Source organism: Narcine bancroftii, chromosome 1, assembly GCF_036971445.1.
Source record: "Narcine bancroftii isolate sNarBan1 chromosome 1, sNarBan1.hap1, whole genome shotgun sequence".
Classification (NCBI taxonomy): Eukaryota; Metazoa; Chordata; class Chondrichthyes; order Torpediniformes; family Narcinidae; genus Narcine; species Narcine bancroftii.
This window is the reverse complement of record NC_091469.1, coordinates 354,736,669-354,756,976: the sequence shown is the minus strand read 5'-3', so window position 1 is coordinate 354,756,976 and position 20,308 is coordinate 354,736,669. Positions and strand designations below refer to the sequence as shown.

Genomic DNA, 20,308 nt, shown 5'->3' with positions numbered 1-20,308 from the left:
TGTGATAGTACAGATCTATCACCAATGTATATAGTGTATATAGTTACAGTATCTAGACTGTGCTTACAGTGATTGGCTGAGAGCTTAGCCATGCCTACTGTCTGGGCCTTAAAGGGTTGTGTCCCTAGCCAGGTCGGATCATTCCGGACTGGTCAGCCACCTGTGAAGAGCTCCTGTCTTTTGCTAATAAAATTGTAGAGCTCGTCGAAAGAATCAAATACTTGTTGGTCCAAACCAAGGCTTTTATTAGCAAAAGACAGGAGCTCTTCACAAGTGGCCGACCAGTCCAGAATGATCCGATCTGGCTTGGGACACAACCCTTTAAGGCCCACTCCTCTGTGAAATTTCTCCATACCCCTCTATTCCTCATCTATCAAAATATTTATCCACCTCTACTTTAAATACATAATAATCCAGCCTCCCCCACTTGCTGGAGCAGATAATTCCAGAGAATCATCTCCCTTTGAAGAAGAAATTTCTATACATCTCAATTTTAAATCACTGGGCCCTTGTCTTGTAGTTATCCTGAAGGGCTTTTGATCTGAAACATTCACTTTTTCTATTTTCACAGATTCTACTTGACCTCCTGTTTCCTGCATTTTCCATTTTTATTTCAGATTTACAACATCTGTAGTTTTTCTTTTGAATTTTCAGAAGATCTAGTGTCGGCTCCGCTGGTCCACTACTGTCTAGCACTGGTGGTGTTTTTTCTGTTGTTGTGCAGGCTGGATCTTCTGCATTTGTCTGATCCTGCAGTGTCTCATGCATTTTCAGCATTTGATTCTTCCTCGGTATTTGACTGTCCTCTGTTCTGATTGTGTAGGATCTTGGATTTACTACCTCCAGAACAGTGGCCTTTTTGTTCCAAGTGTTGGAATCTCTGAGTCTCACTGTGTCATGTTGTGCCAGTGGCCCTATGACTTTTCATAGTTTGCTTTTTGTCTCCTTTGTTTGATATCACTGTTCTTTATTATATCGTAGTAGTTTTATTGGTATGAAACACGGTTTCTGCTGTGGTTGTGGCTTTGGCGCCGATGCTCTGTGGGCTCTTTCAATTTCTATTTCTTCTTGGAGTTCTTCTACTCCCAAGATCTGTGGGATCCATTGTTTTGTAAATCCTTGTATATCTGCCCTTCTTCACCTTCTTTCAGACTCACTATTTTTATATTATTATGTTTGTTGAAATTTTCTAAAATGTCAATTTTCTGGGCCAATAAGTCATGTGTTACTTTAGCTATAGATCCATTGGCAGAGCTGATAAGAACCTATGATAAAGGGAATAAAAGTAAAAGAGGAAGAATTTAAAATGCTTATTTGCAAATTATATTATAGTATATTTAATGAACTCAGATAAATCAATAATAGGTTATATATAAAATTGAAATAATATAGGGCAATATCAGGATACAAGGTTAATATTAATAAAAGTGAAGTGATGCCAATGAACAAAGTCAATTATAGAAAATGTAAAAGGGAATCCCCTTTAAAATGGCAATCACAGGCCGTAGATTACCTAGGTATCAGAATAGATAATAATTTAAATCATTTGTATTAATTAAATTATCAACCGGTAATAAAGAAAATAGAGGAAGACAGAGAAATGGAAAAATTTATCACTAACTCTAATAGGGAGAGTAAACTGCATCAAGATGAATGTATTTCACTTTCTCACATGTCCAAATTGCATGTATTGTTGTTCCCGTTTCCTTTTTACAGCGAAAACATCTGTCTGATACTGTTGGGTCCCATTTATTTAACTTTTCGGGCATGGTGTATAGCCTGTGTAACCAGTTATATTATATCATGCATAACCTCGTGTTTATTGTATTTCTCATAGTTCCGGAGTATAGCTTTTCCCATGTTTCATTCTTTATGTTTAGATCTTGTTCCCATTTTTGTTTAGGTTTACAGTTTGTTTCCTTGTTCTCCTTTTCTTGCAGTTTGATGTACATGTTTGTTATAAATTTTTAAATTATCATTGTGTCTGTAATCACATATTCAAAATTGCTTCCTTCTGGTAACCTCAGACTGTTTCCCAATTTGTCCTTCAAGTAGGTTTTCAGTTGGTGGTATGCAAACCTTGTATCGTGAGTTATATTATATTTGTCCTTCATTTGTTCAAAAGATAATAATTTATTTCCCGAAAAACAATTTTCTATTCTTTTGATCCCTTTTCTCTCCCATTCTCTGAAGGAAAGGTTATTTATTGTGAAATGGATTAGTTGATTTTGTGTCAATATTAATTTTGGTAGTTGATAATTTATTTTATTCCTTTCTACGTGAATCTTCTTCCAAATGTTTAGCAGATGGTGCAATACTGGTGAATTCCTACGTTGCACCAATTTTTCATCCCACTTATATAGTATATGTTCAGGTATCTTCTCCCCTATTTTATCTAGCTCTAATCTGGTCCAATCTGGTTTTTCCCTTGTTTGATAAAAATCTGATAGGTATCTTAAGTGTGCTGCTCTATAATAATTCTTAAAGTTTGGTAGCTGTAAGCCTCTTTGTTTGTACCATTCTGTTAATTTATCTAGTGCTATCCTCGGTTTCCCCCTTTTCCATAAGAATTTCCTTATTATTTTCTTTAGCTCCTTGAAGAATTTCTCTGTTAGGTGTATTGGTAATGATTGAAATAGGTATTGTATCCTTGGGAAGATATTCTTTTTAATACAGTTTATCCTTCCTATCAGTGTTAGTGGTAAGTCTTTCCAGTGCTCTAAGTCATCTTGTAATTTTTTAATTAATGGCTGATAATTTAGTTTATATAGATGGCCGAGATTATTATTTAGTTGTATACCTAGGTATCGAATTGCTTGTGTTTGCCATCTAAATGGTGATTCTTTCTTAAACTTTGTGAAATCCACATTATTCATTGACATTGCTTCACTTTTATTTGCGTTGATCTTGTACCCCGATACTTCTCCATATTCCTTCAATTTCCTATGTAATTCTTTTATTGATATTTCTGGTTCTGTTAAGTATATTATAATGTCATCTGCAAATAGACTGATTTTATATTCCTTCTCTTTTATTTTTATCCCTCGTATTTTATTTTCTGTTCTTATCAGTTCTGCTAGTAGTTCTATAGCTAATGCGAACAGCAAGGGAGATAGTGGACATCCCTGCCTTGTTGATCTGCTTAATTTAAATTGGTTTGATATATATCTATTGATATCCATTGATATATATCCATGTTGTTATTCTTGGAAGGCTGGCCTCTTTTGCATGGGAGAAGGTGGTTAAATTGCTGTGTAATGTCCAAATGGGCTAGTTTTAACATTTCCCAGGAATATACAGGGGGAGAGACATTGACAGGCCTCTGCACCCCACCACTGACAATAATGACAGTATTACTCACTATGGGTGTCTGTTGTCCTCTTGGCTGGTTGTTTCAATTGGTCAGTGATTGGGTCTTTACTGCTGTTATCTGCCCACATGCTGCAGTGCCGGTGCAACATTGTGCATGATGGGCATGGACGACTTGTGGAGTGCAAAAGCTGTTTCCCTCTCAGCCGGCAGGGAGTCCACTTTCTCTGGATGAACTGTGCCTCAATTTGCCAGAACCGCACTTTGGACTGCACTGCCCAGAAGCTCAGCAGCTTCAATGTCAGCATGTTGATTGAAGTCTGCCTCCATTGCTGGGTCCAGATGACATCTGGACCATCAGGGTCACCACTGTAGCTGGCTGCTACAAGCTATGGCTCTCCAGAAGTTATATCTGCATGCAGGTTAGCTCAGAAGAACACACAGTTCCCAGAAAGAATGACACAAACCCAGTTGAGTGTAGTTAACACTGAGCTTTATTGGGCTCACAGCCCTGCTTTTCTTCTCAAGCTGAGGGGCGTGGTCAAAACCCTGTCAGCATTGATTGGCATGTTTGTGATCTGCTTTCCCTGATAGGTCAGTCAAGTTCTTTTGGTTGTGGCCAGTTGGAGGGCAGCGCCGCAGGCCTCGTGCAACCTGCTGGATCGTCATGTTTGTTCTCCATTTTGTGAGGCTCCGTGGGGAGCTGCAAAGGGCTGCCACAATAAATACTCTGTTTCGTATGATATTATACAATTGGCTACATAGACTATGCGTTACACCTCAAAAGTTAAAAGAATGGAATTCAACAATATTGGACAGATGCTTCCATTGTAAACAAGAAATTGGAACAACAATACATGCAATTTGGACGTGTACAAAAGTGAAAAATTTTGGGAGGATTTAAACCTAATATTAAATAGAATTACAAAAAATAAGATACAAAAAAACCCAAAAATCTTCCTGTTAAACAACATAAATGATAAAAAAATTAGGTCGAAAATTAGACAGGGTTTAAAAAAGATTTATTATGATCATGCTCGCAGCAGCAAAGAAGTGCATAATGATAACTTGGAAAATGGAAGCAACCTTAAAATACAGCAATGGTACATAGAAATGAACAAGTGTATTCCATTAGAAAAAAATATCTACAATCTAAAAACAAATATGCTCTATTTGAACAAATTTGGGAACCATACATAGAGTTTATTAGAAATCACCAATTTCAGACCTCCATCTCTTGAAGTGATAAGTTACAACTATGAAAATAATTAAATATGAAGAATTGGATGACATAATTTCTTTTTCTTTTCTTTTGTGTTCTTCTATCATTTATTTATTTCTTCCTGCTTTAAGTTATAGGGGGTGGGGAGGGAGGGGGAAAAATGAAAATGTCACTGTGTATATATTAATGCTGGATATTTGTATATAGATAGACTGGACAGGCAGCTTCTTTTTCCAAGTACAACAATAAAGTGAGTGGAGGGAAGTTTAGGAGAGATGTCAAAGGTAAGTTTTTTTTACACAGAGTAGTGGATGTAGGGAATAGAAGCCTGTATAATAGGGACGTTCATAAGATTCTTTATTAGGCACATGAATGTAAGAAAAATAGAGGAGTATTGATGTGAGGTAGGGAAGGAGTAGATTGTGTGAAGTAGGTTTACATTGGACATAACATCACAGGCCAAAGGCTCTATACTATGCTGTAATATTCCATGTTATTGGCAGAGAGAGGGGAGTTTATAATAGGGATAAAATGAAATGTCAGGGCAATTACCCAATAACTTTGTGCTTGCTTTCTCATGAAAAGATAACAAACATCTGCCCCAAATATTTGAGAGCTGTCTACTGTAAAGAAAGGAAATAAAAGAAATAAGTATGAATAAAAAAATAGTGGGAGAGATGAATGATAAATCTGATAAATCCTCGGCAGCTGATGCTCTACATTCCAGAGTTTTGAAAGAGGACACAATGGAGATAATGGATGCTCTGGTTATCATCTTCAAAAATTCCATAGATACTGTATGTTTTCGGTAAGTAAGGGAAAAACAAATAGATCCTTAAGAAAGGTATGAGAAAGATAACAGGTAACTATGAACTTGTTAGCCAAAAGATTCTTAAATCTGGACATGTTTGGTTTGGTTTTCTTTCTCATTTGAGTAAATGGATGCTGTGTATTTGGATCCTCATAAGGTTTTCTGAAACAGATTGTCGGACAGAATTAAAGTATGTTGAATCAGGATGATCTATTGATGTGGATTATGAATTGCTCAGCAGATTGCTTCACAGATAGAAAACAAAGAGGTCCTTTCAGGTTTTCAGGAGATCATTAGTAGGGTGCAGCTGCGATCAGCACTTGAGGTTGAACTTTACACAATCTCGATCAATGATTTGGCTGTGATGACCAAATATAACATGTTCAAGATTGCTTTTGATGGGAATGGGAATGCAAATTGTTATGAGAAGGCAAAGAAGCTAAGGTTACACTCCATAAAATGATAATAGCATTCAATGTAGAAACTGTGAAGTTATCCACTTTATAAAAAGAATGATTGGGTATTTTAAATGGTATGTGAAATGTTTATATTCATTATCATGTAGTTTTTCTTGTGCACAAGTTACTGAAAGGCCAGGACAGACAAGACAGAATCTTTGGATACTGAGGCAATAGTTGGGAAAAGTGGTATCGAGATAAATCAGCCATGACCTTATTTTACGGCCGAGCAAGTGTGATGGGCTGAATGGCTTCTCCTGCTCACATTTCCTCGTTCAGTCGAAAGGCAGGAGTTCTTTTTAAATGACAGTTTTCTGCAGAGAAATTGCTCCTTTAAGACCATGCGAGCGCATTGATTTACATTGGTTCCGCAGCGAAATGGTCTCCGTTCGGTGTCCGTCCGCTGCATTCTGAACTATCTGATGAGTTTTGCATTCCTCTGGTGGGTGCCCGTTAGCACAAGGCTGTGAGTTGACACGTTGTTGGGTGCTTCACTTTGTGATTGCAGTTTTCTGATCGGCTTGTAGCGACGTTTTGTGACTTTCTTTCTTTTAAAAAGGAACTTGTGTAAAGTTTTTGTCCAAGTTGGAGGCTGGCTTCCGCGTTGCGTGGCTGTTTGTGAGCAGCAATGGGATGGCCACTGGACAGGCGCACGTTGATCGGCAGGGCGGTGGGGCTTTGAGGCAAGCAGTGACTCCCAACTCCACGAGATAAGCGGAGAAATCCGAGTGAGGACACGATCATCTTCTAGATGTTCTATTTCTGGTTTGGAAGGTTTCCACGGTGGAGTTTAAAGGACTGCTTTTGGGCTGGGAACGGGGAGGGGTTGCCTCATCCCGGGACGGTCGGGAATAGTGGGGAGGACCATTCATCCCGGGGTCGGGAATTGCGGGAGGGGGTAATGCATCCAGGGGTAGGGAACAGTGCGGTGGGGGGGGGGAATTAATGCATCCAGGGGTAGGGAACAGTAGGGGGTGGGGAGTTAATTCATCCAGGGGTAGGGAACAGTAGGGGAGGGAGTTGATGCACCAAGAGGTAGGGAACAGTAGGGGGTGGGGAGTTAATTCATCCAGGGGTAGGGAACAGTAGGGGAGGGAGTTGATGCACCAAGAGGTAGGGAACAGTAGGGGGTGGGGAGGTAATGCATCCAGGGATAGGGAACAGTAGGGGGTGGGGAGTTAATGCATCCAGGGGTAGGGAACAGTAGGGGAGGGGGGTTAATGCATCCAAGGGTAGGGAATAGAAGGGGGTGGGGAGTTAATGCATCCAGGGGTAGGGAACAGTAGGGGAGGGAGTTGATGCATCCAGAGGTAGGGAACAGTTGGGGGTGGGGAGTTAATGCATTCAGGGGTAGGGAACAGTAGGGGGTGGGGAGTTAATTCATCCAGGGGTAGGGAACAGTAGGGGAGGGAGTTGATGCATCCAGAGGTAGGGAACAGTAGGGGGTGGAGAGTTAATTCATCCAGGGGTAGGGAACAGTAGGGGAGGGAGTTGATGCATCCAGGGGTAGGGAACTGTAGGGGGGGAAAAAGTTAATGCATCCAGGGGTAGGGAACAGTATGGGAGGGGGAAAGTTAATGCATCCAGGGGTAGGGAACAGTGGTGGGTGGAGAGTTAATGCATCCAGGAGTAGGGAACAGTATGGGAGGGGGAAAGTTAATGCATCCAGGGGTAGGGAACAGTGGGGGGGGAGTTAATGCATCCAGGGGTAGGGAATAGAAGGGGGGGAGTTAATACATCCAGAGGTCAGGGACAGTCGGGGGGGGGGGGGAGTTAATCTATAAGGAACTGAAAGGGGGAGAGTTAATGGATCCAGGGGTAGGGAACAGAAGAGGGGAGGGGGAGTTAATGCATCTAGGCATTGGGAACAGAAGGGGGGGAAGGAGTTAAAGCATCCAGGTGTTGGGAACAGAATGCAGGGGGGGTGGGGGAAGAGTTAATGCATCCATGGGTAGATAACAGAAGGGAGAGAGTTAATGCATCCATGGGTAGATAACAGAAGGGAGAGAGTTAATGCATCCATGGGTAGGGAACGGTAAGGTGGGGGGGGGGGGGTTTAATGCATCCATGAGTAGCGAACAGTAGCGGGGGTTAATACATCCTGGGTTTAGGAATTGGGGAGGGGGCAGGAGGAGGTTAAAGCATCCCGTCTTTGTGATCTCAGATGAAGGGTGCAATGCATCCAGGGGAAGGTTAGTTATAGGTAACCCATCCAGGTTTGGTAACAGAAGGGAGTTAACACATCTCAGGATTGGTAACTGCCAATCATTTACTAGTCGCTCTCCGCACACTGTCGTTTCCACCCACCCCGAGGGGCACTGCTATATACTGGCAACCATCTGTGATCTCCCTCAGTCCTTATCCAGGTTGTAGACTGAAACATTAATGTGGACCTTTTGCCTCCTAAGATGCTGCTTCACTTGCTGAGTTCAGACAGTGTTCTGTTTTTTGTTTTGAGTGGGCATTTACACTATCCATGGTTTGGGATTAGGCAATTAACTCTGGATGGAGCTGATAGATATATAGTATGTTTAAACTCTGTTTCTGTCTCTCTTTTCCCTACAGGTGCTGTTCAAATTTCACACCATTAGTTACTTGAAAATTGTGAATTAGATTGTTCTCAACAGCCCAGCTTTCTTCTGGCACTGGCTTGCAAACGTGTTGACAGGATTAAAGTGCATCCCTGCTGAAGCATGGATAAGTATGAGGATCTGGGGCTGGAGGCCAGCAAGTTTATCGAGGATTTGAATATGTATGAGGCATCCAAGGATGGGCTGTTCAGGGTGAACAAGGAGGCTTGCAAGCCTGAGTTCGAGGAGACCCGGCGGGTTTTCGCCTCAAAAATGAACAGAATTCACCTGCAGAGGCAACAGGAGATGATGCTGATGGGCAATCAGCAGGGAGCTGCCCCTGCCAGAATGAACAGGGACCTTGACCTGTTGTCTGGTGATCCTGAGAGCATGTCTTCTGTTGATAGACCCCGACTTCAGAATCGCCTCAGTGGGGAGCTTGGAACCAAGCCTCCAGTGGGTGCCACACCTGTATCCAACCTCCCTGGACAACCAGGGTCTCCCTTACCCAACCGATACTCTCAAGACCTGACCCTTGGACCCAACCACGAGCATGGGAGTGCTGCCACTGGACATTCTGGTTCTGAAACACATGGAACTCTCTCTGGTCTCATCCCATCCAGTGTCCCAAATTATTCTCAGTCTAGTCCCAGATCAAGTTGCAACCAAGACAGTGGCACAAGGTCCAGCTTGGTCAGCCCTCGATCTAGTGTCTTGGGGTCCCATCCACTCTCTTCCAGTACAAAAGAGACTGCCTCGTTGCACGTCAACCCCAACTCTGGCCCTCGTACTTGCGAGTCTGGTGTGCACCAAGTGCTTAGCAAAGGCCTCCAGCACAAAGCCCAGCCCCAGTACAATCAATGCAGTCCATCCGGTTTGACAAGGCCTGGCCCAGACTGGTCTGATGTCAACCATTGCACTCCTGAAGTAGACACGCAGCTGTCCCAGTCTGGCCCTAGACCCGCCACTGTAACTGGTAATCTGGCCATGGCACTGCCTGTTGCATTTCCCCAGGCCCACCCTGTGACCCTCACCAACTCTAGCTCCCTAGCCTCAGCCCCAGCCCAGCTGTCTAGGTCTTCCCTCAGTCACAATTCTGATTACAGCCCCCAAGAGACAGCCTCCAAAGTGCGCCTGCCCTGCCAGACTCTTCCCATGCAGCAAGACCCAGGACTATCAACAGCTGAATTAAAATTGGAAGCCCTCACTGAGCGCCTGGAGCAAGAAATGGATGCGCACCCCAGGGCAGAGTATTTTGGTAAGCTTTTACTGATGCATCAGATCTAATAATGTGACCACTAATTCATGAAGATTTCAAGTTCCTCCAAGCCCCATTTACCTGTAATGTTCTTCACCATTATAATCTTCCTAAATCCTTGTATTGCATTTCTGCCCTTGACCTTCAGCTGTCACATCCCTAACTGGAAATCCTACCCTAAATTTCTGCTAGATCTTGCCAGTGGTCAGCTGCCTTGACTTGGTTGGATAGCAAAGCCATGGAGCTTCACTGGATTTTGTTAAAAGTGGTACAGGTATCCCCCACTTTTTGAAAATTCACTTTGCACCATTTCACTTTCACGAAAGACCTACATTAGTACCTGTTTTCAATAACCAAAAGAAATCTGGAGGATTTTCGCTTTTATGAAAAAAAAGGCAAAAAGCAAAAGTAGCGTTCAGCATTTGTTTTGCAGTCTTCTTTCTTTGGCTTGGCTTCGCGGACGAAGATTTATGGAGGGGGTAAAAAGTCCACGTCAGCTGCAGGCTCGTTTGTGGCTGACAAGTCCGATGCGGGACAGGCAGACACGATTGCAGCGGTTGCAAGGGAAAATTGGTGGGTTGGGTGTTGGGTTTTTCCTCCTTAGCCTTTTATCAGTGAGGTGGGCTCTCACACCCTGAGCAGCGAGAGTGGAGCCGCCAAGCTCCTTCCCCGGGAACTACACTCAGTATCAAGCCACCGCAGCTTTGAACTGTGTGTACAACAGTGCCCTACTCTGATCCAGCAAGCATCTGTGCTTTATCTCGATTTATTGTGTGCAAAATGTGTCCTTGGGTATCAGAAAAGCCTAAGAGAGCTTGTTAGGGTGTTATGTAGTGTGAAACTTCACTGTACATACATTATTTCTACTTTATATAGGCTGTGTATTTATATAATTCCTGTTTTTACTATATATTAGTGTTATTTAGTATAATTGCGAATGCACAAAAAAAATTCCCATAGAAATCAATGGTAATCACTTCTTCGCTTTATGCCATATCAGCTTACAAAAGGTTTCATGGGAATGCTCTACTTTTGGATAACAGGGGGAAACCTGTATACACACACATGTTAATAACTAGTTACCATATGAATCCTACCCAATCCATTAGGTTTCTTGAGTGTTTTACGAATTTTAGGGGTCGCTTATAATTATTCAGCTCTCACAGAGATGATGTTGATTAATAATAATGACCTAAAAATGGTGCAACATGAAATTGTTTACCAGTGCTGCAATCATTATCTTTTGCAATGCTGTTGGTTCCATCATTACCACCCTTGCCACCAGTGTATGTTTTGGTATTTAATGTGACAATCGACTTTGACTGAACTTCAGTTGTCTATGTGTGAGGGTTAAGTAACTGGAGCTGATTTTTTTTTTAAGAGTTTGTGAATGTGGTGACCTGATTCTTGCATGTTTGAGGGATGTGATCATATATTAGTTATAAAGGTTATTGGGGGGTGGGGGGAATACCCTTTCTTCTGATAATATATAAAAGAGCAAATTGTAGCAGGAAGTCTTTCAGTGACTTGTGCCTCTATCAGCTCTTCAAAAGAACAGAGATTTTGTTACTACCAGAACAGGACTCTTTCCTAAAGCTCTTGAACTTGTCCCTTTCAATCAATAAACATGTTCTCTTTTAGAATTTCCTTACAAGCAGTCTATTGTGAATTATTATCAACTTGCATTGTTCAGAAGTTCCCTTCATCTTACCTCTGCTTGTTAAATGCACTGAAGTCCCATCATTTATTGATCCTAATTGCAACTGGAAAACGAGTCTGTGGAGAAATATAATCAGATTGGTTTGCAATAATTTCTGAGATCAAATATGATGCCACCATAAGCAGAATAGTGTTGTTTTGTACTTTAAGGATGAGATCAATTTCTAAAAGGAGAAATAATTTATTTGATATCTGAAATATAATTGCAGGAATTCACTGATAGTTTTAACTATAGGAACAGTAGGAAGTAGTTTTGCAGTCTGTGTCCACTCCAGCAATGGACTGAGACTCCCTGAACATGATTGCTAACTCCACTTTGATTTGAGGCTGTCCAGAATTCTCTTGTTCTGATGTGAAACAATATTGCAGTTGTAAAAGGATTCAGCTCATTGTAAACATATCCTGAAGGACAAACACATTTATTTTCTGCAATTTTTTTTTGCTGATTGCTTGATTTCCGGATAATGGGGATTTTTCTGTATTTTTAGCTTTAGTGTATAAATGCAATGGAACAGTTGTCATTGTGCCATTTCATATGGTCATGTCTGACTTGTTGCTGATCTGCTCCCTGTGCATCATTTTGGTGAACAAAAATCTATTAATATCAGGTCAAAAATTGACCGGTGGCTCACTGTCATTTGGTGTTTGTGAAAGACTTTCATGCTGCTCTGCCCCTCGCAGATTTTGGTCTGGCCATAGAAATGTGCAGGAGGATGTCAGCTATCATTTTGGGTCTTCTTCATCTGTTCTCAAACATTAACTTTTTCTTTTCCTCTGTCCAGAGATGTCATCTAAAATCTCAATTTCCAGCACACTCTGCTTTAATGTGCTCATTCTTTGTTTTTAATCAGCAAAAGTATCTCTACATAACCTAAAAGTTTTGCTTAATTTTTTAGATATGTCATATTAGCCTTAGTTGTTGATAGAGTTAAGTGGTAATTTACTTTTAGCAAACTGATACCCTCATAACTCTATGCTATATCTCCTCTTAAAAACTAAAACTATTTTCTACCTTTTAATGTGAGCCTGTGGCGGCCCACAGCCGTGGAGATCAAGCCGGCACATTGTGCAGAGTGCGCGGTAGTAAACAGCAGCTTACGTCCCTTAACAGTGAACCGGCGCAGTTGAAAACTGGAGCAGTACAGGTACATGATCCTTTATCCGGACATCTAAAATCTGGAAAGCTCCAAAATCCAGCAAGTGGAGACCGGCGGTTGGGGGAGGCGGCCGAGGGACCGCGAGTGGGCTTTCCGAAATCCGGAAAAATCCAAAATTTGGGACACACTGACCCCCAAGGGTTCCGGATAAAGGATCATGTACCTGTACAAGACCAGCAGCCCTAAAATGGTGCTGGCCAAGCTGCCCAGCTAACAGATCAATAACAGGCTGGGAAAGAAAGCTATTCACATGCAAGAATGTTCCCACCCACTCTTGTTATTCATGTGGCTAATATCATGGGGATGGTCAGCTTTTATCGCAGATTCATCCCTGCAGCGGCTCGAACCATGCGCCCACTCTTTACCCTGATGACCGACCAGCAAGGAGAAGGACTTGACCTGGGCGACAACTCTGCACGAACGTTTGTGGTAGCGAAGAAAGCCAACAGAACGAAGGTTTGTCCACATTCACATGGAGATTGTGAGATCCTTACCATTCTCACAGCGTTTTCGCTACCTGTTCATGGTGGTCGACCGTTTCACCTGGTAGCCAGAAGCAATCCCTCTGGCCGAAATATACACAAAGTCCTGCGCCAAGGCACTTCTCTCATCCTGGATAGCAAGGTTCGGGCTACCATGCCACATAACCTCCAACAGAGGCACACAATTTACCTCCAGCCTGTGGACCGATGTTGCCAGCCTGTGGGGAGCTCAGCTACACCACGTGACAGCATACTACCCGCAGTTTAACGGGCTGGTTGAGTACTTCCACAGGCAGCTCAAGGCCGCCCTTATGATCAGACTCAAGGGCCCCAACTGGGTGGACAAACTTCCATGGGCACTGCTGGGGATTTGTACGGCCCTGAAGGAAGATCTCCTCACATGCTCTGCCGGAGCTCATCTACGGAACTCCACTCATGGTCCCTGGGGATTTCGACCCACCGGCCAGAGATCAACAGGATACATCCAGCCCTTCTGGATGGGCTGTGGTAAAAGGTCAGTAACTTGGCTCTGATCCCACCCTCCAGACACGGGCAAGCCAAGTTCAACATCCCTAAAGAACTCCCAAGACTGAGTATGTGTTCGTGCGAAGAGGACCACACTGTCCACCCTACTCTTTTGGCTTGGCTTCGCGGATGAAGATTTATGGAGGGGGTAAATGTCCACGTCAGCTGCAGGCTCATTTGTGGCTGACAAGTCCGATGCGGGACGGGCAGACACGGACGGTTGCAGCAGTTGCAGGGGAAAATTGGTTGGTTGGGGTTGGGTGTTGGGTTTTTCCTCCTTTGCCTTTTGTCAGTGAGGTGGGCTCTGCGGTCTTCTTCAAAGGAGGTTGCTGCCCGCCGAACTGTGAAGCCCTACAAAGGCCCTTTCTGAGTCATCCGGAACAACGGGGCCACCTTCGACTGGATATCAGTGACAAACCAGAGGTCTTCACGCAGACAGGCTCAAGCTGGCACACGTGGACTAGACACAACCTGTGGAGATGGCAGCACCTCGACTGCATCCAAAGATTCTATGAACTGTAGCGCCGGTTCTGGGGGGAATCATGTGGTGGAGATCGAGCTGGTGCAGCTTGCGCAGTACTAAACAGCAGCATAACACTGTAACAAGTCTCTTAACACAGCGAACCGGCGTGGTTGAAAGCTGGAGCTGTACAAGATCAGCAGCCTTAAAATGGCGGTGGCCAAGCTGCCCAGCTAACAGATCAATAACAAGATGGGGAAGAAGGCTATTCACATGCAAGAATGTTCCCACCTGCTATTATTCATGTGGCTAATGTCGGCCAATCAAAAAAAACGGCAGGAACTCCAACTGTATAAAAGGAGCCTTTCCAGCCTCAATAAATCTCAGAGCTTAACCTCCCACACTGCGAGTGCGTGTGTTTATTTGTAGCCATCGGCTACAAGCCATTGTTTGCACGCCACTTTCTCCAAAAATTTCATTGCCAAGCTTATACTTGTGAGCGTGTTTTAAACACAATTGAGGCTCCTTCAGGTCCTGGTCAAAGTTCCCCCACCAAAGCATGCCAGAGGTTTACCCAGATAACCTGTCAGCAAATCTCTTAATTTGGGGCATACCAGCATACTAGGATATGTGATGGTACCACCCTGTGTATAGCATGCACTTCGTGCTATTTATTAATATATTGATCTCACTTTGCAACCCTATATTCTGAAACCTCATCAGTGCAATTTGAATTCGGGTAACAGCAATTAGTTTTCCCAATTCAAATAATTCTCAATGTTTTTGTTAAGGTTGCCAGGCAAAAATGGTTGAATAGCATTAATTTTTTTCTTCCCCTAATGCAACATTGCTCTCATGTATTCTGCTTCTTGTCCCACTTCCTCATCAAAGAGAACAACAAGGATAAAAGGTTTGTCTTTGTTACATTTAATAAGCTTTTGTGGTGCTTTTGTAGGTGTTAAAGAAGAAAGAATTGTGAGTCAGTGTCCAGGTGTCCTTCTGGTATAAAGTTACAGGATCAGGTGACAACCAGGCCTGACCTTTGTTCAAATGTAGTCAGAACTGCATAAAGAGGTCCCCAGAGGTTTCATCAAGGGAGGAGTAAATATATTGACTTTGCAAGTCACACATGGCATAATGCAGAGCTTTGTAAACCATGTCATGATCTCATTTGTTTGTCATAATCTCTAGCTTCAGAGATTAATTTATTAACCAAGGTAGTAATTCCAAGAACTACCTTTTCAAAGGCAGAAGGGACATAAAACTGGACAAATCTGCAAATCCAAGCATAAATTCACCCTTTGTTCTGGCAGTTTGAGTTGTGGAAAATCACTCTTATAGAATTCACAAAGCACTTCCCATAAAATTGAGATTAGAATAAAATTTTGCTCTCATGGAATTTGTGTGGGGAGGAAAAAAGTAAGTCATAATTTTTTTGCCAGTCTCGTGTTCCTTAATGCATGTGCAGATGATGCGGCTTTTTTGAGTTCTGGATTGTTTTCTCAGAACAAACCCCTCCCATAACGTGGGTTTGCTGATAGAGAAATTAATCTTCAGGCCTACAGTAATTGTGTAGCACATTTAATTAAGTAAAATATCTTGGGATGTTTTGTAGCATTATCAAACAATTTGGCACTTAATTACGTTTTTATTCAAGATTCTTTTCTTGTCCTGTAATAAAAAGTGCATTATTACATGGAATTTGCTTTCGTCTGCTGTAAGGCATATTGATTTGCCATCAGTAGAAATTGCCTGAAAAACTTCTTGCAGTCAGAGAAAGAGAAGCAAAAGAGGAAAAAAAGGGTGAATTTACCTTTTTTGGTGATAGCCTATAATGGGGATCCAGTGTTGCCTTTATGGAGAGCAGAGTCAGGAGCCGTCTTCCAGAGCTGAGGGAGGCAGGGTGAGTGGTGCAGTGGCACTCGTATGAATAGAGTAATGATCCTTTAGAAACAAATAGAGGTTGCTATTGCCCTGTAACTGAGTGCTTTAAAATTGGTGTTTGGGTCGCAGGCTGACAACATCATCATGACATCATCAGCCCTCTCCTTTGTAGCTGTCTTCAGCACCATTTTAAGGAAGAGGTGGAGCAACTACACTCTACCTTTAAGTGTAACCCCTTAAACAGATGGAGCATATTTCAGCAATCTATCTGGCTTCAGACCTTTTATTGAGGTAAGTGCAGCGATGTAAAGACAGAGAATCTCTGTCTTTTCTCCATAAAAAGGCTTCTTGACTGCTTGTTAGTGTATCTTTCCTCGCACTCCCAACTCCTGGAGTAGCCTTGATGTTGATGTGGCCACAAATTGTCTGAAGCCTACTTCAACCGGTCGGACCATTGTCTTCCAACCATATTGCTGCACATCAGCTGCAACCTCAACGTACCTCAGTTTCTTGCGCTCATAGGCCTCCTCCACTGCATCCTCCTAGGGCACTGTAAGCTCGCTGATGTAAACAAGATAGAGTGAGGCCAACCACAGCACAAGGTCTGGTCTGAGGTTTTGGAAGCAGAGCCTCTGGCCTAAGTCTGCTGCCATCTTCCAATCAGGTGTCCGCCTAACTACCAGGAATTTGATCTTGATGTGGCAATTCCAGCTTGACCCTCACCTCCCAGACAAATGCTGTTAACAGCCAGTGGGATGAAGGGGGAAAAAGATTGTTGACATTCATCTGCTAAGTTTCCAGCACTGCTGTAAGGTACCGTAGCACCTGGTTGTGATGCCAGGTGTATTGGCTTTAAATGAGGGTGTCTTGCAGCCCTCCAAAATATGTTTATAATAGGATTTCGCTTTTACGAAAACTGCCTCCAGTACTAGTTAATGTGTCTTCGCTTTATGAATTTTCAGTTTACGAACATTTTCTCAGTAAAGTTCTACCTTCGTAAAGCAGGGTATACCTGTACGTGGTCTGTTTTCTTTTTTAAGAAAGGTAAAGGAAACTGCAAAATTCTGTCAATTTCAGGGAATGTTAAAACATCTATTTCATGACATAATTGCTTAGTGCTTTTGAGGATGCTGCCTAACACCTTGGCTTTAACTGTTGTTGATCACTGTGATATGGGAATTTGGCTTCAATTGGTACTTCCAGTCACTAAAATTAAAAACCTGTGCTTAAGTAGGGAATTGTTGGATATTCCTTTAATTTTCTTTCATAGTTTGTTTCAATATCTCTTTAAACATCTATTTAAACTTCCTGCATTTTTTTTGTTTCTGCAAAACCTCGCAATCGGATACAGCTAGTAAAGTCACTGCTTCATGCTATCAGAGAGCTGGTTTCAATCCTGACCTGAGATGTCGGCTGAGAGGAGTTTTCATTTTCTCCCTCTGAACATCTGGCTTCCTCCTGATGTTTTAGTGTCCTTCAACATTCAAAAACATACCTGCTATTGTGTTGATTGGTCTCTGTAAATTGTCTCCAGAGTAGAGGTGAGTGGTATAATCTTGGGAAAGTTGATGAGAAAATGGAGGTGAAAAAGGGATTAATGTAAATGGGTAATTAGCATTCATTACCAACATGGTGTAATTGTAATTCTGGACTGTGTTTCTATGAACCGCCTCGGATATTTCAGTGCAATGATTCTAAACTTGAGCAAAGTTCAGTGGCTAGAGAAAAATTAAATCAACTTTTACTTGGAAAGGTAAGGGGGAGAAACGCTGAAAAGTGGACATGCATTAGCTGGAACACTAGCATTCTACTAACTGTAAGATGTAGGAACACAATTAAGTCATTTGTGCACATCTATTTGAGTCATGCCTGATATATCTTTCTTCTCAGCCGCATTCTCTTGACTTCTCCCCATATTCTGTGACACCCTTGCTAATTAAGAACCTAACAATTTCCACTTTATTTAAATGGCTTTGCTTCTACTGATGTCTGTGGGAATGAATCCCTCAGATTCACCACCCTCTGGCTGAATAAATTTCTCCTCATCTGTTGTAGTGATGGCCTTTTATTCTGCAGTTGTGCTCACTGGCCTTGGATCCTCCCATTACTGGAACATCTTCTCCACTTCCACTTTATCCAGCCCCCTTAATATTTGTTAGGTAATACTGTTATCTGAAATAAATGACCTTTGGCTGCAATCTGTATCAATATTTAGATATTGAATCAGTGTTGTTGGCAAGCAAGCATTGCAGTGCTCAGAGAAAGCCTAGTTGTTTTGCCTCGTTCACAGTCTTGATGCCCTAAATCACTCTTGAGTCAGTGATTTTTAAGTCTAGCTTGTGCAGGAAATTCAGTTGCTAATTTATGCATGATAAACTTTCATAAGCAGTAGTATATAACTAGATAATCAGTTTTATGTGTTGAGGGATAAACATTGCTCATGATACAAGGAAGAACTCTCTTCTCTCTTGTTCCTCATCAGTCTTTAGATCTTTTGCGTCCATTCAAGAGCATCCTTTGTTTCACTCTCTTAATTCTGCACTGAACTGCCAGCACAGATTATTGGACTTGAGTACATACCCATGACTATTAGATCTTGTCCAAACAAGAAGTCCAAACATAGAATAAGTTCAGCCTTGTAAATGTTGGTGAGATGTGAGTTAGCTTGGAAAGAATTTTGGCCAGTCCCTAAATGTGTGTTTGTTTGGTTTTAATAGCAATGCATTTCTGACGAGTTAAATTCTGTTGGCTTCTAGTTTTGTAAGTATTGATAACATTGGACAGCGAAGATTTTGCTTCCTGAACACTTTTGTGTGTATTTTATGGATTTTGGGCTACTGATCACGAAAATCACCTTAAAATTTACCTATCACATACCTTTTTGGATATAACTTATTTTTGTGATTTCCTTTCGTATTTTAAGTCTCCTTGTATATTGCCCACAAACAAGCTGTTTTGGTCTGCCTGGGCCTGCACTCAGTGTAGGTACAATGCAGATATTGTCTTGGGCCTGGACATGCTTGGAAGGGATTTATATATGTTGAGAATTTTCTTGGCAAGTACAGAGCACAAAACTATATCCAACTGATTAACAACATGGTTCAAGCATATAAAACCATGATATGTAACATGTTATTGAAAATTAATTTTCCACAATCCCATTTGGATTTCTTTCCTACTGATCTTGGTGCAGTCAGTGATTAAAGGTTTTACCAGGACATTGCGACCATGGAAATGAGGAATCAGGGCAATTGGAATCTATCAGTGCTGGCTGACTATTGTTGGACACTGACACAAGAGGCATCAGATGCTGTGTACAAATGAAAATAAGCATTTTTAGGTCAGTTGAACTCACTCAATGAATCAGCATCATTATGTGATTAAACATTAAATTCAATAAAAATTAATTTAATGTTTTTCCAACATCCTGCTTGATACAGCAAATCTGAAATTATATTTGTGTTCAGCTTGAAGTTTCAAGAAGCAAATCTGGGGATAAAAAAATGTCCAGTGTAATTAAATGGTTTATGTTTTTGTTTTGCCTTTAAATGGGTTGCACAGTCTGGATTATAATTGACTGTAAGATAGTCATAATGAGCAGTGAAACTTCATTATAGGAGCTTGAGGATGTTTTGAAACCCTTTTATAAACAGATGTCAGTGATACATTGAACTTTTTATTCATGAGGCAATATCGATGCTGTAATTTTATGTGAAGGGTATCATTCTTCTTAATCTCCCTAATTTTAACATGCCATACCTATTTATACATCTGTTGTAAAAGGCAAATTTAAATGTAGAATGTATATAATAAAATAAAAATATTGCTTGCATGGGTAATTAATTTTTTGGGATGTGGATATTTTGAACTTGGTTAGCATTTATTGCCCTTTAATGGTAGCTGAGCTGCCATCTTGAACCCCTGCATCACTTTTGATGAATATACTCACAGAGTGTTGTAAGTGGGGATTTAAAAGAAAAACCAATAAATCCATTGATAAGAACAGTGAAATATTTCCAAGTGTTCCTGGGAACAGCACCTGCATAATCTCCCCCTCCCCCCACACACCCACGAAGCCCTTGTCATTTGTCATAAAAGTTGCTAGTTTGTGAACTACTGGACCTGCATGGGTAAATAACTGCAATGTATTTTGTGGATGGATCTCATTGCAGCCACAATGTACAGATGATAGAAGAGGTGAATATTTTGATTGGGTGAAGGGGTTCAAATCAAGCTAGCTACTTCAGTCCTGGGCAGTGCTGAAGCCTCCAGACAAGTGGAGAATAATTGATGAAGTTTCAAGATCCAGACCCCTGGGATGTTGATTCAGAAATGACAATGCCAAAGGTTTAGCGTTTAGAGCTTAAAGTTTAGACCCTTATTATAATTGGTCATTAGAACATAGTACACTACAGCACAGTACAGGCCCTTCTGTCTTTGATGTTGTGCCAAC

At 41.7% G+C, this 20,308-nt stretch overlaps 1 protein-coding gene across 9 annotated transcripts in view; it reads left to right on the top strand.

The window, feature by feature from the left end:
• Window positions 1-20,308, top strand: part of limd1a (LIM domains containing 1a) — a 75,368-nt gene that overhangs the window by 4,388 nt on the left and 50,672 nt on the right. For 2 of the 9 annotated variants that reach the window (XR_011348851.1, XM_069911502.1), the window contains exons 1-3: window positions 6,178-6,266; window positions 6,360-6,528; window positions 8,366-9,628. Coding sequence is in view for 8 of the 9 variants with exons in the window: in XM_069911502.1 (XP_069767603.1) it covers window positions 8,494-9,628 (1,135 nt within the window). In the remaining variant the exon portion in view is untranslated. The other 7 variants (XM_069911531.1, XM_069911521.1, XM_069911512.1 and 4 more) reach the window with 7 other exon arrangements.